This window comes from Chiloscyllium plagiosum, chromosome 10, assembly GCF_004010195.1.
Source record: "Chiloscyllium plagiosum isolate BGI_BamShark_2017 chromosome 10, ASM401019v2, whole genome shotgun sequence".
NCBI classification, from domain to species: domain Eukaryota; kingdom Metazoa; phylum Chordata; class Chondrichthyes; order Orectolobiformes; family Hemiscylliidae; genus Chiloscyllium; species Chiloscyllium plagiosum.
The window spans coordinates 56,388,746-56,414,150 of NC_057719.1; the positions used below are offsets into that span (position 1 = coordinate 56,388,746).

The window sequence follows — 25,405 nt, forward strand, 5'->3', positions numbered from 1 at the left end:
TTGGACCAAAGGGTCTGTTTGACTCTATGACTCTAACTATCTTCTGTAGGTGAGGCTTGAGTGGCAGAACAAACTCCATTATAGCCAAGACACATTTCTCCCTATACCTACAGAAATTTATGATCCCGAGCCTCCAGATAAAAGTGCAGTGGAGATAACCATAATTTTGTTAATCCATAATTTACTCATGCTTTCCTGCAACAGATAATTGGGCCTTCATCTAAACTCCAGAGGTGAGGTAAAGTAATTGCCCTTGTCAACATGGTAATAGTTAATCTGAGTGCATCATCAAGGATCCTCAGAAAAAGATGATTGTGCTTGTTAGAGCTCAATTATCCTATTTCCAGGACGTGACTGTTGAGTTTGTCAGGGTACAGTTCTAAGACAAACTATCTTTCCTTCATCAATGATCTTCCCTCAATCTATAAAGTCAGAAGTAGAAATGTTCTCTAATGATGGCAAGCTTTTCAACACTGTTTGTGTCCATCTGCAATAAGACCTGGACAACATTCAGGCTTAAGCTGTTAAACAGCAAGCAACATTCATGCCACAACTGCCAAACAAAGACCGTCACTAGCAATAGAGAATCTAACTGTCTCTCCTTACCATTCAGTGACATTATCATTGCTGAATCCCCCACCATCTATATCCTGCGGATTATCATTGACCAGAAGTTGAACTGCACTAACCATATAAATACTGTGGCTACAACAGCACATCAGGATTCTAAGGTGTGTAACTCAGTTCCTGATTCCCCAAAGTCTGTTTGCCATATATAAAGGCACAAGTTAAGAGAATTATGGAATATTCCCTATTTTCCTGGATGAGTATGTTTCCAACAACACTGAAAGCTTGCTTGATTGGTACCCTATTAACTACCTTAAACATTCATTCCTTTTACCACTGATACTTGGTAGCGATAATGTGTAACTCAAGGCTCTTTCAACATCAGCTTCCAAAACCCATGACCTTTACTATGTAGAAGAATAAGTGTAGGCAATGCATGGGAGTAACATCTAAGTTCAGTTTCAAATTACACACCATCCTGACATGGAACAAATCACCATCCAATCACTGCTGCTCAGTCAAAATCCTAGAACTCCCTCTCGAACAGCACTGTGGATTTTTCTAAATGTCACAGACTTTAAAAAACGAACTCACCATCCCCTTCTCCAAAGCAGTTGAAGAGAAGAAAAAATATACTGGCCTAGTTAATAATGCCCGAACATATAAGGAATCAAATTAAAACCTGTAGAACACAGATTCTGTGTTCACAAAATAAATGGGATTCCATGTCAAATTTCTAAAGACTTATTGGGTGCTTCATTAGAGGACTGCCTTCCTAACGTTGGAAGTTGGACCTATTATTGGAATCATAGAATCCCTACAGTGTGGAAACAGGCCTTTCGGTCCAACAAGTCCACACCGACCCTCCGAAGAGTAACCTACCCATCCCTGAACACTATGGGCAATTTAACACGGCCAATTCACCTAACCCCCACATATTTGGACTTGGGAGGAAGTCGAAGACCCAGAGGAAGCCCACACAGATATGGGAAGATTTTGTTTGTGGATCAAAAGGTGTGTAAGGATCCTAGGGACAAATTAAAGGCAATCCAACAAAAATGGAGAATTACATACGGGAACTATTTCCTGAATGGAGCAAATTGCTAAAATCTAGAGTATTGTAACTTTGTTTATCAAAACTAAATTCAGTAAGTGCTGCTATTAATTTAAATTGCAATCAAGTTGAACATATTGTGAGAGTAAAATGGCCCACTTTATCTATCCTGGCCATGAATTTCAGCTGACAGTCTAGGACCTGACCTAATTGGCTGTTGTAAAATTTAGCATCGCTTGTTGATAATTTGGACCACTATGATCATCATCCTTGGGCATATCACTACAGCCAACGTGGATCTAAAGCTACATATGTTGAGGCTTTTGATGTTGGAATTGTCTTTGCCCAAAAAATTTGAATTGGAATTTATTTATTATAGTTTAACTCTTGTGTTGCCCATGTACATTTGGGCAATTTGAATAAAATATATATTCTGTTGGGATGCTGATCCTTTTTAAGAGCTATAGATTTTTTGCAAGGTGAATTGTTTTTAAAATTTAAAAAAATCAGCCTATAACTTTCAGCAAGTTATTATATGACCAAACTACCTCCTGAGATAAACAATAGGGGGGGGGGGCGGCAGGGCGGTGGAAATGTCATACAGAGGTTAATTATAGGGATTGTGATTATGGTTCTGTTTCAAGCAGGAATTAAGTTCTAGCTCCAGAAACTAATAGTATTTCTGAGGGGACAGAACTAAGTTGGAATGCAACGAAACCCACTCTGGAGATGGAGCGTCCATAGACATAAGGTGCTCAAGGGACACTGGAGAGAGTTGATTAGCTGAAGGCTAGTGGAAGGAGTCCAATAAAGCTCATACCCTGGAGGGACAGGAGGAATGCTGAAAATTCCTGAGAGCTATGGCATTTTAGTCTCAGAAGTAAAGAAACTTTCAAGAACTTGATAAGTAACCAAATACACTGTGGGGAAATAATTAGGCGAAAGTTGAGGTTCTGTTGAGAATTTAAGTGTAAAGTTTATATGCGTAAAGTATAAGCCTATTTTATGTTTCTTATACAATATAATTTGTTTGCTTTGAAATGTGGAACCTGCTGGCTTCATTCCATTAGTAAATACTTGACATTTTTCAGATTCCCAAGTGCACAACATTGCTGGTCTCAACTAAGGTGCTAATATTCTATCAGGCCTTGAACTGTACTGGGTCTTCCCAGAGAATATCTTCTGAAGAATCCAAGCTGTTTTTGACAACGTTTTTGGTCATCTTGATAAGAAGTGGTATACATCCTGTATGGAAAGTTGATAAATGTTCAGGACAATTTTTATTGCCTCTTTTATGCTTTTTTCCCCCCAGATCATAAGGAATCTAGTGAGCAGATGTATTTCATTTATGGATTTAGTACACATGTGAACATTGTGCAAGCTTTAAGGGAGTGTTTTGCTTTGAGGAAGGGATTTCTCCAGTTCTTCACTAGGTCTAGGGTGTGAAGGACTTTCCATTTGGACTCAGTATTTCGGTATAGCAAGCACTATTTTAATAAGCTTCTGCTTCTCTGCCACAATAACTTACCTCAATTGCATCTTGTTAATCAGTTTGCAGGTGACACCAAAATTGGTGGTACAGTGAGGAAGGTTATCTCAGAATATGTGACCCTGATCAAATGGGCCAAGGAGTTTATTTCAAATAAATGTGAGGTGTTGCATTTTGTTAATTGTAGGGCCTTGGGGAGTGTTGCCAAACAAAGAGGTTTAGTGGTCCAGGTGCACAGTTCCTTGAAAGTGGAGCTGCCTTCTTCATAACCCTGTTTAGTAGTGTTTGACATGCTTGCCTTCTTGGTCAGTACATTGTGTAGAAGTTGGGATGCAGTGTTACAGCTGTATAGGACACTTTGAGGCCACAACGCAATATTCTTAAAGTTCTGGTCTCCCTGCTATTGGAAAGTTGTTGTTTAAAATTGAAATGGTTCAGAAAAGATTTACAAGGATGTTGCCAGAATTGGAGAGTTTGAGGTATAGGAAGAGGCTCAATAGGCTGGGGCTTTTTTACCCCTGGAGTGTAAGAGGCTAAGGGGTGACCTTATAGAGGCTTATAAAATCACAAGGGGAGTGAATAGGGTGAAGACCCAGTCTTTTTCACAGGATAGAGGAGTCCAGAACTGGAGGGCAGAGGTTTAATGTGAGACTGGAAAGATTTTAAAAGGGACCTGAAAGGCAAGTTTTTCAGGGTGGCATGTGTATGGGGATACAATTACAAAATTTAAAACATTTTAAAAATATCTGAATAGGGACACGATAGGAAGGGATATCAGCCAAATATTTTGGATATCTGATCAGCACAGACATATTGGACTGATAAATTGATTGAAACACTCAACTGTTTTAGTCAAGGGTTGGATCAGCAAAAGTGAAAAATTGGGGAATCTGACCCCTCTCACTGTCGCCCTCTCTCTCTGCTACCTCTCTGTCACCGTCTCTCTGTCCCTCCTCCCTCTGTCCCCCTCTCATTAATATCTGGGAGTAGTTACTGAAATCTCTTGATTGCATTTGTGCTGTGGGGTATTCAATCACACTACCCATGTTGAACAAGTTTTATTTTGGGCTGTCAAGTTATGTTATCCTGAATGTAAAGTCTTTTGTCCAAGAAACTCTAAAATACTGTGGCTTTGTTCTCTTAGGCAGTGAAATACAGGGGACTTACTAATTTCTCAAAGGATAGCACCCTATTAACTACTTTGATTACAGGCTCGACCTGCCTATTGATTTGGACTCATACTAGAACACTTCTCTGCACCTTAGAATTGTCATTTTTCATTTAAGTTTATTTTTTTGACCTTGTTCTTTTTTGCCAAGTGAACAACTTTATCTTTTCCTACATTGCACTCAACTTGCAGCTACTTGGTGTAGTCTACAAATTTAGCTACTTATGGCTTTGCTCCCTATGTAGGTTGTAATATTTCAATCAAACAAAATCTATTAATATCCTAGAAATTAGATAGAAAAGGTCTTCCTGGAGGTTGTGTTCAACTTTCCCAATTGGTTATTGAAAGCAATAACAAGTTAACTGGCTGAATAAAATGCTGCACTAATTGAGAATAACTTATCTGTACTTTTGTTTTAGTGAGAGATCCAGTACAGGCAGGAGTAAATCATCTCCCACTGCCTCAGCCTACATTTCTTCCACCAAGACAACTTCTAGATGTACCAAGTGGTCTTCTCCCATCTCGGCAGCCTGTACCCAAGTTTTCTGCACCAGAACACCCATCAGAAGAAAAATGAATTAGGTGAGGGGAATAAAAACCTCTAGCCATGTTGAGTCAAATGTACATTAAAGATGTGAATTATAAATAACTTTAATTGGTTAATATTTAATATGGACTTTCCAATTTGGAATAAAGACACATTCTGACAAAAGTGCTGTTTACAAGTTGCACAACTCAGGAGACTTAATGAAATTTTAAACTTTTACTGTGCACTTAGCTTGCCATTGTACAGTAGTTTACCATGCATTAACAGCATTGTATGCTGTAGTTGTGTGGAATTTGTAAGTGCTATGATTTTTTTTAAAGCAACAGTATTTGAAGTGCAAGAGATCTTAACCAGAAAATACCATGTGTTGAAAAGTGGTGCTGTGCTTAATTCCACTGATGTAAATGCAGATTTATACTCTTAATATAAGAAGGAATGTTTGAAGAACATTTAGAATATAAAAGTTTATTGTAAAATACTGAAAATAAGACAAGTGCTTGATTTAAACAACTTTTTAGATGTGTAATTTTTTCATACAGACATCTATACATTGGAATGAAGGTAATCAGTTATGGGATTTTACAACTTTGACTAGTTCTACAAATCACCTTTTCTGCTTGAACTTGTTTGACATTTCAAAGCTACTTCACATTGAATGAAAATTAGTCACTTACTATAGTTTAATTATCTAAAGCCAACTCTGGTATTCCTAGACAAATTCTAGAAATTATAGCTAGTTTCCATCATGCCATTTGAAGCACTTTCAACTATTGATAGTTTGTTGAATGGCAAACAATGGAACATTTCTTTTTAAAGAGGTGATTTTTCACATCCTAGGAATAAAATATATAGGTTTGTGGCATTGTAGCATATCTACCCCTGGGCTAGAAGGTCTGGGTTCAAGTGAAGTCAAATAACTGTAGGCAACACTGAAGAAACCCACCCTTGTGTGCCATTTCTGTGGAGGTCAATTTATATGCATGTATCACATCTTTGCACTGGGAGTGTCAGTGCAGGATATCAAATAGATGAAAAGTAAATTGTAAAGAGTGAAGTGGAAAAAGCAAATTGTTTAATCATTTTGTAGTTAGGTTAGTGCTATTTTCTTTATTGCCAATTCCAAAAATCACTTGTTTAAAACTCAATGATATTGATAGACTGAAGGGCTAACAATGTTAAAAACCCAATCTGAAATGGGTGGTGGAGAAACAGTAAACATTGCTTCAAGTCACTGCCTTTGCAACCTTTAAATCAATGAGCATAACTAGGTGGGATAGCACAGTCAGGTGGGAATATAGAGTTCAATAATGGCCTGAAAATGTCTGCTGAACAAAACCATGTGGAAAGGGAAGAACAACTGTTAGCTGAACCCTGTAAGTTCATCCAACAGAAGCCAAGAAGTGTTCAAAAGCAAAAACAATTCTCCACCCCTAAATTAAGACCTTAAATCTGCTTCAGTAGAAAGTATGAAGATATAGCAAACCTATCAAAAGTTACTTGTTAAACACCGATGCAATAGGTTAGATAAGAGTTAAGCAATCTCAAAGTTTGACAGTAAAACACATCTATTTTAGTGGTTAATCAGGAAGAGGATCCATGAATACTCAAACCATGGTGTAGGTGCACAATGATCTTAAAAAAATTGCTCACTGGATTAACTTAACTGTGAACAGGACCTTACACCAGTTTGCAATTCAATGCAAGTTGCATTGAACACCTGAAATGTACTGGATATATCAGAGTCCCAACATCAATTTCTTCCCCCTACAAAGTTGTTAATTTGCACACAATGTGAGCATCACTAGTTCTAACATTTGTGGCCATAATAATTGCTCTTAAAGGTAGGAGAGTCATCTTGACTTCTGTAGTCTAGGTGGCATAGCTACACCAAAAAAAGGTGCATTAGGAAAGGCTGTCCAAGATTTAATCTAATGAGTGAAAGAACAGTATCAAGTGGAACACAAGCAGGGAACAAAAGAATTAGCACCACTGGAACACCCCACCCAAATTCTAAATCCATGTTATTCTTGATTTAAAGAATTACCTCGTTCCCCATGTTCTATGCTTAAAGCATTTTACATCCATACATGCTCCAAAGTCCCTCAGTAGCTGCCGGTGCCATTTTCCCCCTTGCCTTCAGCCAGCTAAAAAGACTACACCACATTGTTTTCAAACTCAAATGCTAGAAGTCTTCGAAAAGATAAATTTTTCCTATCAGCAAAATTTTAAAGTAATGGAATGTGTGGTATAATAGCTAGTTAGTGATGAACAGTGACACTAATAGCACAGGTTCAATTTACACACTGCTAAAGTCACCATGAAGGTTCTACCTTCATGACATGGTGACATTCAGGTTAAAATTCACTAGTCATCTCTCTCCCTATGGAGGTCATCTGGGAGAAATTCAACTTTATCTTTACCTAGTTATGGTAAAAACCCACCAGCAATACAATTTTCTATTTGATGTGCAAATATCTCAGGAAGCATTAGAGATTTCCAACAAGAGTGTAAGGAATAGAAACCAATTGTTATAGCTTGCAGCCATACTTTACTGCAAATACAGTAAATGTATGCAAAAGGCTAAACTTTTGAAAACCAATGTATTTTACTGTCAGCACATGCATTTTTTGCCATGTGCACATGATATAGCTCAACTTTATTGTAAATTCCCAAAACTTTAGCACTAAACATTAAGTAATTTGAATGCTTTATTGATAGATTAAACAATAAACAGTCAACACAAACTTAAACATTAATTTAACATTCAACTGCTTTCCTCACATTTTCTGTCAGTATTTCATATGATCTCATTCAATGATAAAATCTCACCACATCTGGCATTTTCATACATTGCACCAGTGGATCCACTCTACAGATGTACATATAAAATCCGCATGGTAAGTGCATTAATCACTGGAGACATGCAACATAATGCACACCTGTCAAAATGCATCATTGACACAAGATGGTAAAACCATTTGAAACAATCACCACTCACACTTTCTTCATAAATAGAATCTTGACATATGTTGCATACAGTAAATTTGTTTTACAAGCTTATACAAAGCAGCCAGGTCACAGCACTGCTGGGCAGCATGATGGCCACACTGAGTAATACTGGCTGTCCTTACATTAAATGCACAACATTCGTACCACTTAAAACTGGGGTCAGGTGCTAGTCTCACAGAGACCACGACTGTACCCGCGGTTGCCCTGAACATTGCGGCTTTTAAAGCCTCTTGCTTTAACAAGATTTAAGTTATCCTAGTGGAATGTTCTCAAAATCATAGCAGCAGCTCATAGCTTTGTTAGAACTGATTTTTTTTGTATTCACTATTCACAGTGAACCAGGTGCACGTTCGTTTAAGAGCTGTAAAGTTGTTGACTGAGCCACAGCACAGCTGTGTACCGCAGGTCGAAAATTCGACCTTTTAAACTCGTAGGTTCTGGCTGACCAGCCATTGGCCTGCCCCTGCCAGCATGTGGGCACTTCTTCATTCTGTTTTCTTTGGCAGTTGACACAGGCGCTGACAGAGAAAATCCAGTGACTCTTGCCACATCTACTTCTAAACCAATACCAACTACATTTACAGATTAAGCAGGATACACACTTTATATATAACTAATACTAATTAACAGCACATGTAAATGTTAAGTTATTGAAAATGCAGGGCCCTCTAATACACAAGTTTTGAAATGCTAAATGCCTTCACTGAAGCGCTGCATTTCCTTGTAAAAATAACGAGCGGTCTCACTGAAAACATAAAGAATTTCATTTTTCATTACTGGATGCCATCGTTTTCCCAAACCTAAGGATACTTCTTCAATGAGATTATGCATAGGATCCCCATCCAGGGGAGTCATCGCAGCATCAAAATTAATGCTCTCCTCAGTGACTTCCAGGACTTGCAGTCCTGGTCCACGAAGCCGAGCGATAGCAATGAGATTGTGGGCCCAAACAACATATCCTAGATTGTAAATTGAAAACAAAAAAAAGTTACTGAATTTGAAAATGCAAAAAAGTTACAAGTTAAAGGCTACAAGTTTATTCCAAAAATTTACTAATTTCCAAAGAGAAACCAAGTTGTAGTTTATTTAAATTAAAAAAGAAAAATGAACCAAAGTTCCAATATTCTTGAAACTAATTTACCTTACAAAAATACTGCTGCAAAAATCCTTCCACAAGCTTTTATGGAGTTCAAATTCAAAGCAGTTACTAATGCACTACCCAACTGAAAAGGCGTTTGGCTCATTAATGCAGTCACTTGTGACCATATGGTTACAAAAATTCCATTATTCAGCATGACAGTGAGTTATGATAAAAGATGCTATGTGAAATGTCACTAGTGCAGCGTCGGTAACATGTACGTAACATTAGGTAAAGTGAGAGTCAGGCAGAATGCTCAAAAGCCAGTGCCATAATCTCCCAGAATCTACATTACTTCATCTTAATGAAGAGTTATGAGTGCAGCATATGTGACAAGACTCAGATGTGACTTTGCATTGAATTTCTGACATTGCTTTTGTCTTTCCTTTCATAGTTATGCATTCTATAACCAGAGTCTCAACATGCAAAATTGTTTGATTCAAACACCAAACATGCACATTCAATTCAAAAAGGAAATGTATTTAATTCACTAATATTAATACATTGAAATAATCAAAAGTATTGCTTACCATGGATTGAGAGGTGAGAGAGTTTTCTACACTTCCATGCCAAAATTACCATGGGGTCTTCATTTCGGTCACTGCCGACATCTGGAAAACCATTGATGCCTTGCTCTACATCCTTTATGAGGAGGAGGTGGGTAAGGGATTTGTTATACTGCTGGGTTATGAGATCTACCACATCACCTGAAATACCATTAGTTGAGCTGTCAAAATGAATTCTCTCTAAAGGTATACTCGGCTTCAGAATTCTTAGTAAAATGTCATTCCTGACATTAAAAGCCATGATGTAAACATGAAGATTTGCACAGTGCCTGGTAAGCACCTTCCAATCTGCATCTTGTGGCATGTTATCTAAAACATGTACGTTGGACATCAAGAGAGACAACCTATGCAAAGGCACGTGGTTGCTGTTGGCGAGTACTCGTGTCACATCAGCAGTAAAATCGCAGAAATCCAATGCAAGCGATCGCAGGTTTAAAAAGCGCTCCAACTCAACTGCCTCAACAACTGGGGATTTGTTAATAAAATGGGTATCCAGGAGACTCAGGTGTTCAATGCAATTGGCACTGGACTGAGGCAAGGCTGCTAATGTTGTGGGAGTTACTACCTCCATCATAAACCCAAGGGAGAGCCATTTCAGATGTTTGGAATTTCCCAATAGCTCTTCAATCAATTGTTGGATTCTGCAATAAACAAAAGCATTACAATTGCTACATTTCTAGGTATTACCAACAATTAGATTTGCAAGTCCAAAGCCCCAGAACCATTTAAAAACTGTCTGGGACAGAATGCACATCATATTGGAAACAGCATGAACAAACAGGAAAGCCATGCAGCTCAACTAGCAACTGCACATTTGCTTAATAAATGCCATTTAATACTAATTTATAGCCAATTCTATTTAACTTTGTAGTTTAAGACTACATTTCAACATAATGAGCTTATTCTGTTATTAACCTGATGGTCAGATTACTATACATTTTGGTTGTAGTTTCCAGATATTGAACTTTCCTGTGTCTCACAGTAATCCAGTTTAAATTAATTGTTTTCCATTTTATGGAAAACCATCTGCAGTTATAAACTCACTATGCTTTTATAGCTTCTCTAAAGAGAAAAATAATTGCCCCATTTGGGAACTCCCCTTGCTTTACCATTCACTTTAATGATGTTCTTTTGGAGAGAGTATATAGATAATAGAAATTTTAAAATAGACTCTGGGCAAGTTAGAAATTGAGAAGCTTTAGTTAATCAAAAAAGTGTGACGTTAATTGAAACAATACCAGACAGTGCAAGAGCTGAGAATGCAGCTTCAAACTAGCCATTAAAAACTGTTTAAACAAAGATGGAACAGGAAATTTAAAAGTCATAATATTTTAATTCAAAATTTCCCATGCACAGTTCTTATTCAAAACTCAAATTAAGTGATTTGTTGTTTTAAAAAATTCCCAGAATGCAATGTATGATTTCCTGAGACACTTCTTTGGAGTTGGACAATTTTCAGCTGCAATCTCAAAACAATGATTCATTTATTTCCATTGTGATACTTACCAGTAGAGAGAAAATGGCAGTTACAGCCCAAAAAGGTTAGCAGGGTCATCTTTACAAACTGAAACCAGATCATACCTGGTTTTAGGGAGTTATTTCAAAAAAGTATAGAGCACAGATTAATACTCTTATCAGGGGAATGAGCTGCTTAAAACATACCATTAATTCTTGAATTGTTCTCCTTTCAAATCCACCCACGTCATCTGGTGACTAAATAAACTAATCTATTGCTACCAAGTGCCGACAAAAGCTACCAATTTGCAGTTAAAGTTCTTACAAGGCACTAACAGACCAAATGCTGCTTCAGGTGCTTTTCCAACTTCTTGGAGAAATGCCTTCTTTCTGCTCAAACACCAAAGCAAAAAGAAAAAGGCCACAGGAAGAACGGGTACAAATCCCACTATACTATTTGTCAAGTCAACAGGTTACATAAGGCAACCAACCAAGCCAAAACTTTATTGTCTGCAATGAAATGCAAGTTCCCACAAAACCTTAAAACTACCAGGGTTAAATGCTCTGCTGTATACACAATTGCCATCCATATTACTTTAGTACAACCACTCACTGCAGACAAGCTGCAGACGTGCAAATATGCAATTCAATCTACGCTACACACCCTGAAACTAACCATAGCAACAAACCTACACAATAGCCCTTTTGATCAAAGGTTTGCTTCTCAGCCTCTAAACTATTCCAAAATAATTACTCCACAATTCCTAACCAATTCTCTTGTACTTCGAAAAGTCTATAATTTAAAATGCTGTGAAATGAAACATCGCATGGTATCAAGCCCAAAACTAACATTTTAATTTGCAAACAATTTTCTGTACTTTCCAACCTGTGTCAATTTTTTTTTGAAACCAAGCCAAAGTAGTGATATTGCACTTGGGTATTTGATTCTTTCAAAATGATGTTTTGCTTCAATAGCCACCTGAAAATACGCTAGCAAACTAATTTTCAAACCCACTTCTTTCCATGGGGGAGGGGGGGCTAACTTTTAATATGGTAATCAATTTGTTTCTGTATCAATAGCCCTTTAATACATTATATCCTAGCAAACCTTACCTTTAATAAAGGGACAAAAATTCCACTGGTATGAGAACTACATTTTTAATATAAACTGGACCAGCAGAATATATTCTTTAGCATACCGAAGAACCAATGGCTGCAGACTGGGGGGAGGGGAAAAAATAATCTGCTCAGACTTTGAGTTAAGTATCGATCTAAAAAAATAGAAATGAGAAAAAGAAAATGAAATTCGAAGACAGAAAATGTTAAGAAAAAACATGTTAAACATTAAACAGTGAGAAAGTGTAGGGAAGGGAAAAATATAAAAAAAAAGGTTATCCAGAAAGTCAAGTTCTTTCCATTAATTTCTAAATTTAATCCAATCATTTTATATAAAATGCAAGTGATTGTGTTAAGCATAGAATTAACATTCATTTTATTATTTAAAATATTGGTTAAGTGGTTCTACTTGTGGTAAGAGTATAAATATTGTTAATACTTTTGGCATTTTTCATGAGAAATGTTTATTAGAAATAAAGCCCTTGATACATTCACAATTTGGCAAAGAGAATTTAATGGGAAGCAAGATTTGATTCTACAACATAGTCCAAGGTAATAAGAGGACCAGAGTAATTTCATTTTTAAACTTAGATCTTTTGATCCTCATGTCTATTTGAAATCGATGAAGGAATTACTAAAGATGCAAGTGCAAAAGCAAACCATCTTCCTATTTAAACCAAAAAAATCAGAACATTTGGATGACTGATACCAATACCCACTATTTAATGTATTTAGTTTCCACTAACTTTCAAATTTAATTGGCTATTCCTGCAAAGAAAGGTTAATTTCATGGCACAATGTATAAATTCCTGGGCAATAAAAATTGTTTAGTTCAGAACAGCTGGCTTTAGGGAACTTAAAGTTAGTCAACCCAGAGGTATAAAGAGAAGATGTCAATTCAAATTCTTGGCTCAATTGTAGTCATTGACATATCCCATCTCATTCACAAAGGCTAGATAAACAAAAGTATACTTTCGTTTCATTGTCCACTAAGAATTCAACTTATACTAAAAGCAACCCTTCCTCAGATTAAATCCACCTCATATGATCCTGATCTGCCTTGTATTAATCGCATCTAATTCTAAAAGTGAACAAAATCTGTCATCCACATCTTTGGAAACAAATAATGGCGCAATCTACTTTGATTGGCTTAAGTAGCCATTTGTCTGAGCTGAAAGGAGCACACACAACTGGAAGTCAATGCTAAATAACACTCTGCAAAAAGAAAAGTCTTTTAGTTTCAACCAAAGCTGTGACAAGTGACTAGCTACCAAATTGAGTATTGTAGCAGTCAACATTGCATGACATCACCATTAAAGTTTGAAAAAAGTAATCTCCTTCCATTATACTCTGATCTATAAAACTTGACCTTAACTAAGGTTTTCTAATCATCATATTCCCAGAATGTTTGATCTGTCTTGTCCATTCTGTGTGCAAAAGAGTGTTCGGTTCAAGGAATATAGTTTAAGTTTGAATTAGTAATCAATAATCTATTTTTGGCCATATTACAGGACAAGTTGGTCATTAAATATTTATTTAGCTTTCTGGTTAACTGATGAAACCGAGAGTTTTATTTTACCTTCAATGATAATCAGTCAAGCATGAACCATCTTTGATATTAAAAATCGATCATAATCTAAATGAGATGACTTGTGGATTGTGGAGTTTCATTTCCAGCACACTATTTACAGCAGGGTAGTGATAAGCATTTGGACATGGGGGATTATGGAATCACTGACTGCGTGCTTCTCAGAATTATGCACATGTGTAGCTTGTGAAAGTTCAAAGTTAAGTCGTACTCGAGGCCTTCTCTAATCAACGGACAATATAAGGTATAACTACGTTGAAAAGGGGAAGATGATGGCCTGATAGTATTATTGCTGGACTGTTATTCCAGAGACCCAGAAAGTGATTGGGGATCAGAGTTCAAATCTTGTCACAGATGGTGAAATTTGAATTCGATTTTTTTTTAAATTCTGAAATTGGAGTCTAATGACCATGAATCCATTGTCAATCATTGGGAAAATCCATCTGATTCATAATGCCCTTTAAAAAAAACGGTCATCCTTATATGGCCAGGCCTACACGTGGCTCCATACCCACAGCTATAATGGTTAACTCAACTGTCCAAGATAATTAGAGATGGGCAATAAATGCTGCCGAGTCAGTCAGCAACATCTTCAGCCCATGAAGAAAAAAAGACCAGCATGTATCTTTTAGTTTACTTGTACATTTGCAGGAAGTCTACTCAAAACAAGATTACCAGCTTAAAACATTGACCATTTTTCTCTGCACAAATGCTACAAGATTTGCAGAGTATGTCCTTGCATTGCTTTACTCCAGACTTCCAGCAGGCACAGCATTTTGCTCATGACAATATTTATGTGGTATACTATCATTTGGGAGGATCCTTGTATTGATTTGAGTAGAGAAGACATTTGAAAACGAAATAGGCTGAAGCAAATCAATTCAATGGCTCTCAACATACAGTCCCAACCCTAAAAATGCATTAGCAGTAGGAGATTCTTTTAAAAAGAAATTAGATAGTCTAAAGGTATAAGAATAGAAAGGGCAGTACAACTAGTCTAAATGACAATGGACAAAGTGTTAATATTTGAAAAAAGGACTTGACTCAATTACACCAGGAGAAAGTGAGGACAGCAGCTGCTGGAAATCAGAGTGGAGAGTGGGTCCTAGGAACGCACAGTAGGTCAAGGAATGAGCCCTATGAAAGGCTCTTACCCAAAACGTCAATTCTCCTGTTCCTTGGATGCTGCTTGACCTGCTGTGCTTTCCCAGACCCTACTCTCGGCTCAATTACTGAGAAAGCCTCATGGAAAGTGTCTGCGAGGGAATATTATTAAATCGGGTTTACACAAAGATTACAAAACCACGTTGGCTCAAACTGCAGTCCTGGAGCTTAGAACATTAAACTGGGTATGTGATAATGGGCACAAAGAGGAAAAAAAGTGTGGGGGTGGTGAGTATTAACTTCAAAAGCACTACACTATCACTGTACACACTCCATTCACATCTTCAGCCCGATCTGTCCTACTATAAGACATGAGTGGAAGTAAGGCCATCGAGTCCACTCCGCCATTTAATCATGGCTGATGGGCATTTCAACTCCACTTACCAGCATTCTCCCCGTAGCCCTTAATTCCTTGCGACCTCAAGAAGTTATCAATCTCAGCCTTGAAGCCATTTAGCGTCCCAGCCTCCACTGCAATGAATTCCACTCTCTGGCTGAAGAAATGTCTCCGCATTTCTGTTCTGAATTTACCCCCTCTAATTCCAAGGCTGTGCCCACAGGTCCTAGTCTCTTCACTTAACGGAAACAATTTCTTAGCGTCCCTTTCCAAGCCATGTATTATCTTGTAAGTTTCTATTAGATCTCCCCTTAACCTTCTAAGCTCCAATGAATACAATCCCAGGATCCTCAGCCATTCCTCATATGTTAGACCTGCCATTCCAGGGATCATCCGTGTGAATCTTCACTGGACACGCTCCAGTGCCAGTATGTCCTTCCTGAGGTGAGGGGACCAAAACTGGACACAGTACTCCAAATGGGGCCTAACCAGAGCTTTATAAAGGCTCAGTAGCACATCACTGCTTTTATATTCCAACCCTCTTGAGATAAATGACAACTTTGCATTCACTTTCTCAATTCAACCTGCATGTTTACCTTTAGAGAATCCTCAACTATCACTCCCAGATCCCATTGTACTTTGACTATGAATTTTCTCACCGTTTAGAAAGTAGTCCATGCTTGTATTCTTTTTTTCCCCCAAAGTGCAAGACCTCGTATTTGCTCACGTTGAATTCCAGCCATTTACTGGACCACTCTTCCAAACTGTCTTGATCCTTCTGCAGCCTCCCCACTTCCTCAGTACTACCTGCCTGTCCACCTAACTTCGCATTATCGGCAAACTTCGCTAGAATGCCCCCAGTCCCTTCATTCAGATCATCCATCATGCTAAAGGTTACATGCAATGAATTGAACAACATCACTTCACAACAAATTCCTCTCTCTGGAATTATGCAAAGTAAAGATGACGGTGGAAAAGCGGAGGATCCACAAACTATCCCAGCGTTTGTTATAAATGGAGAAAAGCTTTTCCCAGGCGATGCCATTCCCCAGCCTCGAACTCTTTCCTAATTCCCCGACTACTCCCTTCCTAGTGTTTGTCGGTTCGCTGGAGTGACTGCGACCAACCCGACTCTGTTCCCTCACACATCCCCAAGCCCCAGAGTTTTGCCCGGACACCTACTCGTGCGGCTGCTTCTCCCCCTGCTCCTGCAGGTAGATGTCCCCGAAAACGCTCAGCTTTTGCAGGTTGCGATTACTCCGGATACTCCTCAAGACGCACACCATCTCGTCCACGTAGGCCTTGAGGGTGACCAGCTCCCCGGCACCCAGCTCCGCCGCACTCTCAGATCCGCTGCCCTCGAACTCCACCCGCAGCTCCCGCACGAACGAGCCGCACTTCTTCATGAGGAAGTCAAGGCGGCAGCGCTCGGCCTCGGAGCCGCGCAGGCGGAGCCGCAGCTCGGGCCACAGAGACGGGTAGAAGAGGCACTCTCGCCACCTGGAGCAGACAGACGAGGCCCGAAGCCGGTCCCAGGGGGGCAGGAAGGAGAAGATGTGAACGATGACTTCGCACGGCAGAATCTCGGCCACGGCCGCCGCCGCCCCGCACAGAGCCATCGCCCGGGCTGGATGCTTGCTTTAGTGTTGCAGTGGCTGCTGCCTCCGGCTGTGTCTGTCCCTGCGCTCAGCAGCCCAGGCCACAGAGCCGCCTCCTCTCATCCCTCTCGCTGCCGCAGGCCTCCAGCGCCGCCGCCGATGTTTTATCTCCGCCCGCGGCTTTGGGCCTTCTACCGGAAGTGGGCCGGGAACTTCCACAGCGCTGGGAGGGCAGGGGTGTGTGTTGGCGTGGTGAAGCCGGCTCTTAACACTTTTATCGTCAAAATGTTGCGGAGACCTATCGCAAATGTAAACAATGTGTGTGTATTTGACAACTGCGTTCCCGGCTTCGATTCCAGGTTAAGGTGAAGCTGCAGTGAAGTCGACGATGGAGGTTCCATCCCCTCCCCCTCACAGAGTGATCCGGCCCGAACCTGTTTACAGCCTCCCGGCTGCGGCCCGGTGACGTCACCCCTCCTCCAGGGGCCTCTGTTGTTGACATTTTTTTTGAAAAAGTCCAGAAGTTTCTGTCTTTTGGGGGGGAGGGAGAGGAGAAGAAGACAACTCCCACCTTCATTCGAACTCAGGGCGCTGGAAAGGGGGACATTTTTTAAAAAATAAACCCGACAGGTCTGGAGTGGCGGAGAAGAGTCGATGTTTCGGTCCATGCCCTGAGACACCGAACGTTTCGAGCCCACGGACTGCAACTTCTAGCATTTTCTATTTTCATCTCAGGTTTCCAGCGGCCGCAGTATTTCATTCTCCGTGACGCCCCCCCCCGCCGCGCACAACGGGCAAATGTGTCCCCTTGGTTACCGAATGTGTAGATAACCCCCTAATGTTTTCATCAGAATTATTTTTTAGATTTCGAAACACGTCAGCCGTAACAGTGTAGGGTTTTAGCAAGAGAGAGTTTCCATTTTCAACACTGGACGTACCGCCTCGGTGGTAATGGACAATGGAAGATCTCCCACCTTCAACACGAGTCGGCTGTGATTAGGGCTAAAAGCCAAGGCGAACACGTTTTCGCTACTTGACCGCTCGTCAGCAACCCATGGTGGACAGTCAGGATGGACTGACTGTAAAAGACCCCATTAATTAAACCGCTCTTTGTCTTTTACTGTCCAGGGTGCCACATAATCACCTGGAAGGCTGTAATTATTGTCTTCAGAAATAGTAAGGAGAGGAGGAAGATGGAAAACTGGAGAAATAAACGTTTTGAAGAGTCAATTTTAAAAATTGATGAACAATTTAATTCATAAGTGGCCGATTGTCCCAAATTAATGGCCTGAGTAAAAAAGTTGTATTTGGCGTCTGTTATTTGAAGGACATATGTGTTTTCATTCTTGTTATTTTCCCCACTATTAATATCAGTAAATGTGAGAAATGAAAAAAGTGCTTCTTACAAGTAAGAATCTTAAATTACTTGCATCAAACTGTCCTATCTTCAAATTATGATTTATTGAAGATAATTACTATCAGTGTAACAACATGCTATGCAGTTTGATGTTTAGACTTAACATGAAGCATACTTTAACATGAAGCATACTTTTCCTATTCCATCATAGCAGTGTAGCATTTGTATGTCAGTGGATTTGCTATGGAATTTGTCCATCTACAGAAATTCAATGAAAGTAGTCTTTACAATGATAGTGCTAGTCTTCCATGCATTACTGCTTAAGTAACAAAAGCCACACAATGGCTAGCTGCCAATGTTTACATGTCACAGGTCGGTACTTGTGCCATATTCATCAGAATAGTCTTAGCAGTCCTTTTTAAAAATAAATGTTGTTCAGAAACACTGTTGAAAAGCTGAGGAGGGTGGAGATTCTGAATGTAGGTTTGCTCGCTGAGCTGGCAGGTTTGTTTTCAGACGTTTCATCACCATACTAGGTAACATCATCAGTGAGCCTCCAGAAGAACCACTGGTGGCATGGCCCACTTGTGGAGATTTTCAGCTAAATAATGCTAACAGATAATTTGCAGAACTGCATCATGCTGTGCCTCAGGAGATTAAATGATTGTTAAATTTGTCAATTGATTATATTCAAGAAAAAAATTGAGGTGGCCAAAGGGACTGACAGAAGTGGATTTTGTGTGAGCTGAACTGAGAATAAGGAAAAATTTGAAAATCTTTCAGTCTATGTTTTTACTCTCTTTTATTGAATATATACTACACTTGCAATCAAGTGCTGAAGCTATATCTACCAGACGTATGAATATAACAAATAGGAGCAGGCCATACAACTATTTTGCAATCAATTAAGATTTTGCACTTCAAGAAAAAAAACGTATATAACTATAAAACTTTTGTACAATGGATTAGCTATCTCTGTCAAATTGTTAAGGATAGTTAATTAAAATGGTGTATGTAAATATGTAATGAAGATTTAAAAAAAAGATTATTATTTGGAAACTTGGAATCTAAAGTAGAAGTAAATTTTTTAGTTCTGTGGATATGGCTTTAAGGATCAGAAACCTTTTTTTTAGCAGAGTTCAAAACAGCATTTCCAAGAAATCATGTGACTTAAGGTAAATGACTAAAACTACATGGTGAAAAAAATGCTGAAGTGTTCACTTAGTTGAACTTTTGTGGCCATAGAGAGCCTCGAGGTCAGGTTATAGTGTATCCGATGTTATGTGATTTTTGACCTAGCCTAAAGGCTAGAGGTGAGTGAAGTTCAGAAGAAAAGATCCATACAAACAAATGGCAGTTTAGTTCTGGCAGTCTTCAGGCTATCAGCACTGGAAAGAGGTCACAAGGTGTTTTAGTAGTCCAAGTAGATAGGGCTGGAGAAAAGCCCTTAGCTTTTCTTAGAGTTCAGTTTAAAAAAAAATACTGACTTAGCCAGTACCTATGTGTTTCTCGGAGAGAGGAAGAGAATCACATCTGGTGAGTGTGCACATAGTCACCAAAATGAAAATGTTTGCAACCTCAACAATTGAGTTTAAAAAATTAAAGTGAAGTTAGGAGTGAAACTTCATTGGCATTGAGTTCTTGTAAAGGATATTGCTGGGAGAAAGGGCTAGTTTTTTTTTATGTTTATGGAAAGATCTTTCCAAACTATCATATAGAAATATAGCTTTTTTATATTTTGTGTAATAAATTTGCATTCTTACACTAAATGCATAGTAGCAGCTTCATAAGAATATGATCAGGAGTAAAAGGAGGCAAACTTGAAATTTATATCACTGCTAGAATTAACTAAGATTCAGTTAAAAACTTTTTTCAAACTTTCAATTAGAAGCAAAAAGAGATGAAAGAATAAACAGAAGAGAATGAAAGGAAAAGAGCAAAGGAAGGGAAAAAGAATTAAAGACAGGAAAGTTTGAATTGGAAATTGAGAAGAAAGAAATAAAAAGAGGAAATTAAATTTAAAAAAACTGGAATACCAAAAAGAGGAAATTAAGAGAACATGACTTGTCTCTCAAAAAACTTGGAGTTCAGTGTGGTGCTGGAAAAGCACAGCAGGTAAGGCAGCATCTGAGGAACAGGAAAATTGATGTTTTGGGCAAAAGCCCTTCATCAAAAAGCTTGGACTAGAGTAAATTATGCTGAATGGGAAAGGTACAAAGACCAGCAAAAGGACCACACAGCAGTTTCCATAGTAAAGATTTCACTCATGTTCTCAAATTCTTTTCTTGCCTTTAGTAATCAAAATCACTAATTCTACGGCATTTCACTTTTATCTTGCAAACTCTCTACATAATTGTAATAGTTCTAAACTTTAGTTGATGAATTTAACCCTGAAATGCTAAGGAGAAAAATCCTGGATTTTCCTGATTCTGTTGTGACAGACCTCAGGCTCAAAGAATTTCACAGGAGGAAGTATCTGCAAAAAGGGGAGATGAGTTAGAAATTTATTATTTGATACTATCTTTGTATCAAATAATTAAGTAGAAAGGATAAAGGTAAAGAGAAGGCTCACTTCTTTATTAGAAATGCAATAAACATCCTGAATTAAGAGAGCTGGACATACCAAACTGCCTGTTCAGAAATCAAAAGAGCACCAATATCTGAGCATTATTTTTAAAAGACAAAATGTTAAGGATATAGACTTACATATAAAGTCTATAAATGCCTGCTGATGAGAAATGTTAGGTAGCCCATCAGAATGTAATTTCATGAGTATCGAAATTCAGTTTTAGAGTGGCTCATCAAATTTCACGTCACTTAGTCATTAGGAAGATGCAGGCTAAAATACTAACAGTTTTATTGGTCAGGTTTACTTAAAATTAAAGTTAACTTATGTCATACATATCACGCAGTCAGGAAACAACAATTAGTTAAATCTGCACCTTTAATTATCATACCAGCTTTCAAAGAACCATTTAGCAGAATCATAATAGATTGTGTAAAACGTCTATTTGTGGCCCCAATTAGGAGTCAATATCTTTTATTAATTATGGATGTTTCAACAGGATTTCTTGAAGCAGTGACTTTGAAAAAAATATTGCAAAAATGGCAGCAGAAAAGTTTGTCCAAATTTGTTTACAAAATGTGAATTACCTAATTAAATAAAATTTGAATACTGAACTGATTGCATGTCATATATATTCAAAGAGATAATGATTTGAGAATAAAACAATTTATGTCTTCAGCTTATCAGTCACAATTTCAAGGAGCATTGGAAATGTAGCATAAAATATAAAAGACCACGATTAGAGCTTATTGAGAATGTTCTAGTAATTGGAATGAAGGAATTCCCCTGATAGAATTTACCATTAGGGATACCCCTAATGAGTCCACAAAGTTAAGTTCTTTTGAATTGATATACATGATTGGAGATAAGAAAAACTAATGAATAAGTTCAGAGACTACACTTCAGATCTATCCTTTTTCATTGGACCCAAAACGTTAACTTTGATTACTCTCCACAGATGCTGCCAGACCTGCAGAAATTTTCCCACAATTTCTGTTTTTGTGATATCCAGCAGCTGCAGTTCTTTAATTTTTTTTTGTCTCGGACCCAAAACTGTTTGATCAGTTTCAAAGAACCAAATTGATCTTAAAGAAAGCTAAAGGTGAAGTTGCCACAGCATGTGAAACATTTGGACCACCCCGTAGGAAGACAGTCATATAGCACTTAGAGAATCAAAAATAAGGGATACCTTGACTTTTCCTGTACCAAAGACAAAATGCAAAATTTTACAATATATTACGAGTGGATTTTATCAGAAGTTTGTTACAAATTTTAGCACTGTAGTGGTTCTATTGACCCCACTGGTCCTCACCTACCACCCCACCAATCTCCATGTACAGCGCATCATCCGCCGTCACTTCCGCCACCTCCAAACAGACCCCAGCACCAAGGATATATTTCCCTCCCCTCCCCTATCAGCTTTTCGTAGAGACCACTCCCTCCGCGACTCCCTTGTCAGATCCACACCCCCCACCGCGGATAGTTAGGTCAGGATCACGGTGAAGCAGACTGGGATCACATTTAATTAGGTCAGGATCACAGTGAACCAGACTGGGATCACGGATAGTTAGGTCAGGATCACGGTGAAGCAGACTGGGATCACATTTAATTAGGTCAGGATCACAGTGAACCAGACTGGGATCACGGATAGTTAGGTCAGGATCACGGTAAAGCAGACTGGGATCACATTTAATTAGGTCAGGATCACAGTGAACCAGACTGGGATCACGGATAGTTAGTCTCCTCCGACCTATCACCCTCACCTTGACCTCTTTCCACCTATCACATTTCCACCGCCCCTCCTCCAAGTCCCTCCTCCCTACCTTTTATCTTCTCCTGCTGAACACTCTCTGCTCATTCCTGAAGAAGGGCCTGTGCCCGAAACGTCGAATCTCCTGTTCCCTGGATGCTGCCTGACCTGCTGCGCTGTTCCAGCAATAAAGTTTCAACTGGTTCTATTAACCCATTTGTTTTTAAAAAAAGACAGGAAATCTGAGAGTTCATGAGGAAATTTGAGGAATGTCAGAATGCTTATGACAGTTTGAAAGTGATACTGACTACTCCAATTTTACTGGCACCAAATTAAGATAAGCCATTCAAACTAGTTGTTGACACCAGCAACATTGGTGTTGGTGCAGTCCTGTTATACAAGGACAACTAGTTTGAATGGCTTACCTTAATTTGGTGCCAGTAAAATTGATGGAGTAGTCAGTATCACTTTCAAACTGTCATAAGCATTCTGACATTATTCAAGGATGAAATGGGGATCAAATCTAGTTTTCTAGAAAATTAAATTTATGCCAACAGATTCAATGGTGGACAAAGAAATGTTGAACCTGGTTTTTACTCTGCAATATTTTGAAGTCTCCAAATCCAAAAACTAATTTATCTGGACCATAATCCTATAGTTTTATTTACTGAGATTTTATACCAAGATTTGAAACTTGTTTGAGTTTAATGTTGAAGCAGTATAATTTGAAAATAATCGGCATCTTAAGAAAAGGCAATATTATAGTGGATGCTTGATCAAAAGCAAATATAAAAGAAAATAATTCTCGTTAAAAATGGGCTTGTGCAGAATATAATTGCTATGAAAGTACTGTGTTCAATATAAATATATCATTACTGTCAGAAGTAAAATGCAAATAGCATGAGTGAGTTTTAATACAAAATTAAAATGTCCCTTAAAGGTCCCTTTCCTTGTTTTTATGGAAGAGGTGTGACAATGGTTTGAAATACATTATTTGGTAACTTGGAATCTAAAGTAGAAATAAATGAGTTTCTGATTTTTAGTTCTGTGAATGTGACTTTTTAAGGGCAAGAACCATTTTAAAAAGTGTATTAAAACAGCATTTTTCTTTTATTTGCTTGTGGGATATAGGCAACCTTGGCAGGCCAGCATTTATTACCCATCTCTAGTTGCCCTTGAGAAGATGGTAGTAGGCCACCTTCTCGAACTGCCTCAGTCCATGTGCTGTAGGCACATCAACAGGGATGTTAGGGAGAAAATGCCAGGATTTTGACACAGCAACAGTGAAGAAATAGTGCTAAATTTTCAAGTCAAGATGGTGAGTGGCTTGAAGCGAACTTGCTGGTGGTAGTGTTCTCAGTGAATTATGTGACTTAAGCTAAATGATTAAACAAGTTACCGAGAGTAATAACTGCTCAAATGTTCACTTAGTTGAGCTTTTGTGACCTAAAGAAAGAGAGGTCGGGGATAGAGTAACTGCAGTTTGGAAGAAAAGCTCCATATGAGCAAAACGTTAGCTATGTTTTGGCAGTGCTCAGGCAGTCAGAGCTGAAAATAAGACTTAAGCTGTTTCAATAGTCCAAGTACATAGGCCTGGAAAATATTTTGAGTGCTTCTTATAGTTCAGTGAGAAATGTTGGCGAGTTAGTCCGTTTCTGCTTGTCTTTTTAGGAAAGATGGAGAAAATCGCATCTGATGAATGATGTGCAGAAAGTCACCAAAAGGAAATACTTGTAACATCATCAGTCGAGTAGGAAACTTTGAATTGTATATAGGAGTAATATTTCACTTGAATTGAATATCTGTCAAGAATATTGCTGGCAAAAAAGGTTAAGCCTTCTTTTTGAAACGTATAAGATCTTCCTGATCTATGGCTTTTTATTTTCTTTTATGTAATCATAGATCACAGAATCCCTGCAGTATGGAAACAGGCCATGTGGCCCAACAAGTCCATACCAATCCTTCGAACAGTAACCCACCCAGATCCATTCCCCAACATTTCCCCTGGCTAATGCACCTAACCTACCCATAGCTGAATGCAATGGGCAATTTAGCATGGCTAATTCACCTAACCTGCACATCTTTGGACTGTGGGAGGAAACCAGAACACCCAGAGGAAACAAACACAGACATCGGAAGACTGCAAATTCCACATAGACAGTTGCCCGAGGCTGGAGTCAAACCAGGTCCCTAGCACTATGAGGTAATAATGCTAACCACTGAGCTACCATGATATAGTATTCAGAAGTGGATTCTAGGGTGTCTATATTTCTTCCTGCCTTGACCAAGACTGTTAAACATACTGCAACCCCACTTCTTCAGCACAACCGAGAAATCATATGTAGAATCTTCTAGTGAGTACAGCTTTTTATGAAACCGGATAAACTATATTCAGAACACTTGTGAAGAAGGGTCACTGAACCTGAAACATTAAGGCTGCTTTCTGTCCACAGATGCTGCCAGATTTGCTGTGTTTTTCCAGCAATTTCTCTGTTTGTTTCTGTTCCTACATGCGCAGTTCTTTGTTTCTTTTTATCCATTATCAGATCAGTGTCTGATATCTCATAAATGGGACACTGAGCTATTTAGGAAAAAAAAAACTGGTTAAAGATATAGGCTTTAAGAAGCAACCGAGACAGAAGAAAAAAGATTTATGAAGAGATTTCAAGAGCTGAAGGATGAGACAGCTTAAAGCACAGCCATTAATGAAAGGTTTTAAAAAAAAATAGGGATAGCAAGAGGCCAGAAGAGGAGGATCACAGAGAGTGTTGGGAAGGTAGGGGTTACAGAGATAGGGATGAGGAGATGGAATACTTTGAACATAACAATATGAAATTTAGATTTGAGGCTTTGCTGCTGAACCTATCAGTGGAAGCCAGTGAACTCAGGGGTTTTGGTAAATAATACTTTAAGTTTTAAAATAAGCAGATGGAATG

The 25,405-nt window shown here is 38.6% G+C and overlaps 2 protein-coding genes across 2 annotated transcripts in view; one reads left to right on the forward strand and one right to left on the reverse strand.

Annotated features, from left to right (window-relative positions):
- The window catches only part of ctage5 (CTAGE family, member 5), a 53,170-nt gene extending 48,180 nt beyond the window's left edge, over window positions 1–4,990 (forward strand). Inside the window, exon 27 of the mRNA XM_043698441.1 lies at window positions 4,698–4,990. Within this exon, the coding sequence (XP_043554376.1) occupies window positions 4,698–4,855 (158 nt within the window). The 3' untranslated portion in view covers window positions 4,856–4,990. The remainder of the gene's footprint in view (window positions 1–4,697) is intronic.
- Window positions 4,991–5,270: 280 nt separating this feature from the next.
- LOC122553664 (F-box only protein 33) lies at window positions 5,271–17,390 on the reverse strand. Its single transcript, XM_043697811.1, has 3 exons — window positions 16,381–17,390; window positions 9,503–10,179; window positions 5,271–8,793 (listed from the first exon to the last, which is right to left on the reverse strand). Exons 1-3 carry the CDS (start codon window positions 16,815–16,817, stop codon window positions 8,525–8,527), a joined length of 1,383 nt encoding a protein of 460 aa, XP_043553746.1. The 5' UTR covers window positions 16,818–17,390; the 3' UTR covers window positions 5,271–8,524.
- Window positions 17,391–25,405: the final 8,015 nt, after the last annotated feature.